Genomic DNA, 7,215 nt, shown 5'->3' on the forward strand with positions numbered 1-7,215 from the left:
TTCTTTTAACAGATTTTAATTTGCACAACACACTAGACACACAAGAACCACAGCTTATCAAAAAACCAACAGCAATGGTGTTGTCAGGATTTGACTTGCTTTATAAAATTTCTCTGCAGAAAAAAGTGAAAAAAAAAAAAAATCACACCCCATCCCCTCCCCACTCTACGACGCAGAACAAGTGCCTCAACCAGCCAACTCCTGCTTGGCTCCAAGGTGACTCTGGGATTTCTCCTCGTCACAGACCAAAGGTACGTGTGCGCACCGGCCGCTCCGTGGTGACCCTTTCACACGCTCAGGTATGTTTCTCTCTTCTTGGAACTTGTGCAAATCAGAGGCCACGACTTTAGGGCAGCCTTTCACGTTAAGCCACTGGGCCTCTGCCCTCCCTCCGGCTCTCACGCACGGACACGGGCCATGGTGGTGCCAACAGGATCTCGTACAATCACAGGTTACGTGGTGAACGTGGGGAATATTCTCATCACAGTGAGTCAGTCCTTATCCTTCTTACCTCCCCACTTTCTTTTTTCTGAATTTTTCCTCTGAGTGAGAATATCAAGCAAAAATAAATTAAATTTGACCATCCTGGACAATACCCACGAGGTTTTCTCAGTACCTAACATCGATACAAGGCACGCCCAACAACACACACACCATAAGAGCACTGCAGAGCAGGGCAGGGCAGCCTGCCAGCCCAGACATCTAAGTGCTAACTGTTCGTATATTTGTCTGTTTTCTGCTGCCCTCCTTTCCTTGGCTGGTGTGGAGGAAGTCGGGCTCCCGCCCTCAGTTCTCAGCAGACCTTGTCGCAGACTCCAGACCTCGGCTCCCTCCCGTGGCATCACTTCCTGAAGCTGCTCTCCGAGATGGTGAGCGTGCGCCGCCTCAGTTTTCTTCCCGATCCTTCCTCCAGCAAGTAAGTGACATCGATAGCTGCAACAGGCACAGACAGGCTTTTGGTGAAGAAGGGATACGAGGAACAGACAAGAGCACTTATCTTACCAACACAGTCTGCAGCGAACCAAAACCAAACCTGCAGAAGACACGCCATTGTGTAACCGGGGCGTAAAAGCTCACCGTTTTTCCCTGGGATTTTCTCTAAGAGGTTTAGCAGGATTTGATTAAGTCTCTCTCTCTGAATGTGCCGCCTTTCCTCGGGAGTGCACAGCTGCCTCGTGTCGGAACTGCTTTCTTCCACCTTTTTATCCGTTTCGCAGGTCTCACTGGAGACTGCCTCTTTTTCCGGCTCCTCCAGGCTGGGCACCTCACTCGGAGTTTGATCTTGGTTTCCTAATACGTCCTCAATACGTGGAAGAGAATCTTCTTCCTGGTTTAAGTCTTTGATCTGTGGTTTTGAACGATCTGTTTTCCAGGACGACCTAGCAGGAAAAGGAGGGTTTAAATACCACATTTTTTCAGACTCTCACCTGAAAGGCCAATTACGAGTGGGTCAAGGACTTCTCAGCAGGTGGAGACTCTCAGGAATCTCACTCACACCCACCAGTTACCATCTACGGGAGCGATGCTCCTATAACCTTGTTTGCATCATGTCAAATGCAGTATTTTTAAATCAATTTGCTTTTTAATTTCAAATTGTAAAGCTTTTCTCTATCAAAACAGCTGAGTTCAGCATTTACTGATGTTTTTCTGCAGCAGTCATGGCTCTCAATGGGTGTTTTTAAAGTCTCTAACAGAACTGCGGCAGTGCCCTAGCCCTGGCTCTCACTACAGTGCAAACACGGGCTGTCTGCTCAGGGACCCCATCTCCCTCCGTGCAGGGTTCTCTTGTCCTGGGCTCTGCCATCTCCCACATTCAGCTGCTTCGGCTGACCTTCAAAATGGCTTCTGTACTCCTCCTCACACACATTATTAAGGAACACTAAGGCTGCTTCTACATCCTCTTCCTCCTCACTTGTTCCCTTGTATCAGTTTGAAAGCTTAGAGGATTGCTTTAAATAATTTAAACTTATTATTTCCCTAGCAGCCAGGGGCACTGGGGAGGAAAAAGAGTGGACACTTGGCAAACCAACAGGACGATCTCATCTCTTCTCAACGAACAATCTGGTAGGTGAGACTCACCTGCCTCCATTTCTCTTGTAGTTGTCTGGTACATAATGAGGCTATAACAACAATAAAGGTTATGGTTAATATCAAATAAAATTCACAGTGTAAGAAAGTCTAGTCTGTCTAATATTCTGGAAGGACCAATACAGGACTTGCCTATCTGACACTTTGGAAATGATAGCGCGTGGCTGGCATATCTCGCACATCAGATGAATTCAAAGGAGAAGACTTAATCATGTAATAAGGATAAATTAGAGCCAGGCTTATTATCTGATTCTTCACATCTTCTAAATAAATTCCAAGCCATAGACCAGCATGATAAAAATCATCTTTGCCTTCTGCACAGACGAAGTTTGGAACCATCTCTAAGCTTACTACAAAAATCTCTCTGCTTCCAGGAAGAAAAGTGCTTACTGCCCAAGATTTGCCAGATCTGATACCTCTGCACTCAGAGACAAATTAGTGCTGTGTAGGAAGACATGCACAATGAAGAGCTGCTGCTTCCATGGAACAGGGGAAAATAAGATAGTGAAACGAACCCATTTTCTTTCCAAGCTTGCTTTCTAGCCAACTTTTCATCCACACTCTGTCAGCTTCCTTTGGTTTACCAAGCTTCATTCATAAACAGAGAGCCAGGGGCTTTCAAAAAATACATCCAGTCTTCTAGGAAAAAGTCAGGAAGCTAAGATAAGAAATACTTACTGAGAAGTCTCTCTTGGGTGTGAGTTTCTTGGGGAAGTGGTCAAAGGCATAAGGCTTGGTGCATACAGGATAACGGTTCCGGTGGATCTTGTAGAAGAGATGAGCCGATTTATCAAGGCGGTAATCACAAATATATACATCCTGCTCCTTCACGCCTTTTGGCCTTCCTGAAGTTTCAAAACAAAGCACGTAGGGAAAAAATGTTAATTGGATTCCAGCGGAAACGCGTGGTACTGCAGAACAAGAACAAGCCATGCAGTGTTCGAGAAGGAGGGGGCTGCCAGAGCTGCCCAGCGGGACGGCAGGCAGTCCTATTTGTTCTCCTGGATTCAGAATAACAGTGGATACATTGCTAGTGCAATCGAAGAGGAAAACCTGTACACTTTAATCAAATAGTATCCAAACTTCTACAAAAACTAATCGACTGCCATCACTTTCTCTCCTTGCCCACCACAATCCCACCAGTGCTGCCCCAGTGCTAGAGCTGCGGCGCTTCCCCAGCTCTGATACCCTGCAAACACTGGCTGCTGCCTTTTCACAGCAGTGGCTATTTCAGCAGACTTCCCAAATTATTAGAAAGGTGTATTACATTTAATTTCTCATCCTGTGAAGTCTCCTCACCTTTGCAGTAGGTGTACAAGTCAAGAACACAGCAGGTTCCCACCACAGCCTCCAAGGGGATGATTTCATACAGTGGCACCCGGAAGAGCTCGTTGTGATAAAACTTCCGAGAAGGGGAATGATGTGTTTCGTGTGGACGGAAATAATGATGACCAAATGCAAACCGCTCCTCTCTGTTTGAAGGTGTAAAGGTAAGAGAAAGAGAAAAACAGAAAGGGGGAAAAATAAGACTGTTTCTATAAGCCCATGATACTTAAAGCTCTCAGTTTAATTTTGAATTATCTATCCTGCGCTTTTGCAAAGACTGTCATGAGAAGCACAGTCACATGAATACTACACGTTCAACTGCATCCCCTCAGTAAGTGGAAATACCCCTGGTGTGATTTTTACGAGCAGAGCAGGCTCGCTGTGCTGCTACCTATGGGGCAGGTGCATTTAATCATGTTACAGTGGCTTAGCAGGTCAGCGATCGTTAGCGGAGCCACTCCAGCTGCCAGGGTGTATTCTCAGCCTATCCCACCAGTGAGAAAAGAGCATCAACTTCTGTCTCTTATCCCTTGCTCAAACCTCCAACTGTACGTGTTTTTACTTTGCCACAAGTGGGAGGTCATCGAGTCTTCATAACCGAGCCATGTTCAGTCCCGCATTTTCAAGCTATGACAAAACTTCCACAAAATTACTGTGTTCTGACAGGCAGCTACACGGGATGTCTCAAATTCAAAAGACGCCTTGAACGTACTTCTCGTTTTTCCAGAGTTTTTCAATGCGGAAAATATCGAGTTTCTCCCTGTTGATGTGGGACAGCAGCCGGTACGACTGCCGGACAGGGTGTCCATCGGGCGTTCTGCGGCTGTCTCTCATCAGGTAAACACAATCACCTGGCAAGAGGCACAAAATACACACCTGTGAGAGCTTGTAATGAGCCCAGCACACCAGAGGAGCAAATGGTTTCAGTAAAACGAACATGGCAGAGCTACCCAGTGCTGAATCGTAAAGAGTGATGCCAAACCAGTGCAGAACCCCAAAGGGAGGAAGGTCACCTCGATCGTTTTCACAGAAGCTTTATAGCAAGAACTAAACATGACTTGAATTGTACGCCCAGAGTGAATTTAAGATAAATTATGATAGACCGCAAGATATGTAACAAACTAAATGTTGATTAGGAAAATGTGTAGAAATTAGTGATAGCTGCAATGTTTCAAGAATAAATCTTTAAGAGAGAAGACACTTAGGTTGTTATTATTAAGAAAATAAATTAATGACCAAGAAGCCCCAAGCCTTTGATTATTCCAGCAGAACTCAAATAAGATGCGTAGCTCAGGAAAGGCAAACAGAACTCAGAAAGGGCTGAAAAACAAGCCTTCTACTTGTAAAAAGATAGAAGCACTTCCAACAGGATGATGCCAGAAATCTCGTCCACTCTCATCTGACGGCAATCACAGCAGCCACTGAGCTAGCACGTACCTTGGCGCAGCAGCAGATCATCCCGTAACAAGCAGATGTAATAAACACAGCCAGGCTGGGCATAATGGGGACGAGGAATCATAGGAACCTCCTGGGCGAAAAAAGAAAAAGGAAAGAAATTCTGAGATCCCCACCAAATGTGGGGCCGATACCCTTTTGGAAACGCGCAGAAGTGGACAGAGAAGAACTGACAATGTGACTGAACCTAACCCAAGGAAGCTATGCTACGAAGGGAGAGTCTCACACCGATCTTGCCAATGTCAATAAATACAAAGGCAAGAGCTGCTTCAGGTTCTAACTGTAGTAATGGAGACTTTTTTGTTTACCCTGTTGACAGATCGAGGTTCGCACTGCTCACACAAGTAGTGTTCCACATCGGAATTCACACCCATGCAGTCACAGTGCTGCCAGACCTAGAAAAAGACACAACGCAATCGGAAAGTCCTGTGACAGATCTCATTTACAAATTGCATTTTCTCAAAAATATTAAGGAAAGCAAGAAAACAACCTTCCCAAAGAAAATTAATGATTTTTAAAAAACTATTTCAGAAGACAGACAAGATCCCCATGCAACTGTTTGTGTAAAAGCCCAAAAATCCTGAAATTAATTCTGCTCGCCTAAAGACAGGAGCTGCTGGCAGCTTCAGAAAAGTGCCAGCTCCTCCATATGCAACTTGCAACTTGCAACTTGCATTTCCTCTGTGAAAACAGAATCTCCCAATTATGCGGAGAGGAAATGAAGGTCTGAAGTGGTAACTAATGCTACCAGCCACATGGAAACTGCTGGTAAAAGTTCCACTGGTTACAGAGAACAGAAAAAGTGCACCAGGCTCCACTTTGTGTTCCCCCTGCCTCACCATGCACTTTTCACACTGGATCATGAGTCCTTCATCTTTGTAAAGGCCACAAATGCATCGGATCACATCTTCGTCCTTCTCATGCCCATTTTCTTTCTCACAGACCGATGTCTCACTGCTGTCAGCTTCGCTCGCGGTTTCTCCCACAATTTCATCAATTTGGGCAGACGCCTCATGGCGAGCGTTGTAATACGCTTTCCGTAGCCGGCATACATCACGTCCAGTTGGAGATTTTCTGCCATAATATTTCTGAATAAACACAAAACAAAGAAACAAAAAATATTTTTTCCCCCGGTTCCATGCTTTTGGTGCACTCCTCCTGGCTGCAGGCACCCTTGGAGGTGTCTTTGATACAGCTGCATCCCCCAGCGTGGCACACGTCCGTCTGTCTACCTCCGTACTCCAAACAGCACATACGACACTGAAGAACAACGTACCTCTTCCAAGAGGTACTGAAATTTCTTTAACTTAGCTGCTCATGCATGTTCTTGACCTTTTATTTGTCTGATGTAAGGCAACCAAAAAGCACCAGGAGTAAGCTGAAGGAGATGAGTTGCCATCAACGTCTGTTCGTCAGAAACAGATCATCACAAGTTCTCTTTCTCTAAAATATTTTTCTTCTTTTTTTACTGTAAGTCAGCAAGAGCATTAAGGCAGGGTATGCAATAGCTTTAAGGCCAGAGAGAGCCTCACCTCTGCATTCCGGAAGACCTTCAGCATGTCCCCGTCAAAAGCCTCCACGGTTTTGTAATAGCCCGTCAAGATCTGTTTCTCAATTGTGGCAAGGTCCAACGGGTCAGAGATCTTTTCGTAATAGTCCGCGTTTCTAAAACGGGAACGTGTGCGCAATGTCATTTTCACTAGCATTTCAAAGCTGTGCAAAGCCATTAGAGAGAGCTACGGGTTGCTCTGAGCAGCAAGTACTCACTTTTTCTTTGGGGGCAGGTTCAGGAGGGGAGCAGCCAGAGCCTGCCTGGAGGAATCTGTAACAGGAACACACGGCTTAGCAACCTGAGCAAAGCTTAAAGACAAGTAACTAACAGCATGCAACCTAGGTTAAAAAAAGGCTTTTCTGCTACGTGAGGCACAGAGAACTGAAATGCTTTTGCATTTCTAGAAGCTGGTTGCTGCAATCAGACTACAGATATCAAAACGGAGGACAGTCTCCTGGCAATTCCATCCATTGAACCATTCTGCTGAACTACTGAAAAATCAGTTTAAAAGGATAGCCACATCTGCAGAATCCGGTGGCAGAGGAAGGGGTTGAGGATAAAGCAAAGTGATTACTGTAGCAGGAGAAAGGAAAATTAAAAAAAAGAAAAAAAGGAAGGTTATTTAATGTCCTGAAATAAACTCTTTTTTTTTTCCTAGTATTTTCTATTCAGAGAGTCCATTGTTCCAGAGGCTTAAAAAGCCTCCATGGAGATTTTTTTCAGGAGTGTCACTTTCACCTTTGTAGGATATGATGCTGTCACATATTTCCTTGAAGATTTGTGCGAGGCGGGCA

The 7,215-nt window shown here is 45.1% G+C and overlaps 1 protein-coding gene across 1 annotated transcript in view; it reads right to left on the minus strand.

Annotated features, from left to right (window-relative positions):
* Positions 1–841: 841 nt before the first annotated feature.
* Positions 842–7,215, minus strand: part of LOC104470203 (histone-lysine N-methyltransferase ASH1L-like) — a gene marked incomplete at its 5' end in the record, with an annotated part of 19,226 nt that continues 12,852 nt past the window's right edge. Inside the window, 12 exons of the mRNA XM_010085042.1 lie at positions 842–933; positions 1,078–1,379; positions 2,080–2,120; positions 2,767–2,933; positions 3,388–3,560; positions 4,127–4,265; positions 4,852–4,942; positions 5,178–5,264; positions 5,709–5,957; positions 6,402–6,534; positions 6,637–6,691; positions 7,160–7,213. Of these exons, the coding sequence (XP_010083344.1) occupies positions 842–933; positions 1,078–1,379; positions 2,080–2,120; positions 2,767–2,933; positions 3,388–3,560; positions 4,127–4,265; positions 4,852–4,942; positions 5,178–5,264; positions 5,709–5,957; positions 6,402–6,534; positions 6,637–6,691; positions 7,160–7,213 (1,583 nt within the window). The remainder of the gene's footprint in view (positions 934–1,077; positions 1,380–2,079; positions 2,121–2,766; positions 2,934–3,387; positions 3,561–4,126; positions 4,266–4,851; positions 4,943–5,177; positions 5,265–5,708; positions 5,958–6,401; positions 6,535–6,636; positions 6,692–7,159; positions 7,214–7,215) is intronic.

Source organism: Pterocles gutturalis, unplaced genomic scaffold (assembly GCF_000699245.1).
Source record: "Pterocles gutturalis isolate BGI_N339 unplaced genomic scaffold, ASM69924v1 scaffold29445, whole genome shotgun sequence".
Taxonomy (NCBI): Eukaryota; Metazoa; Chordata; class Aves; order Pterocliformes; family Pteroclidae; genus Pterocles; species Pterocles gutturalis.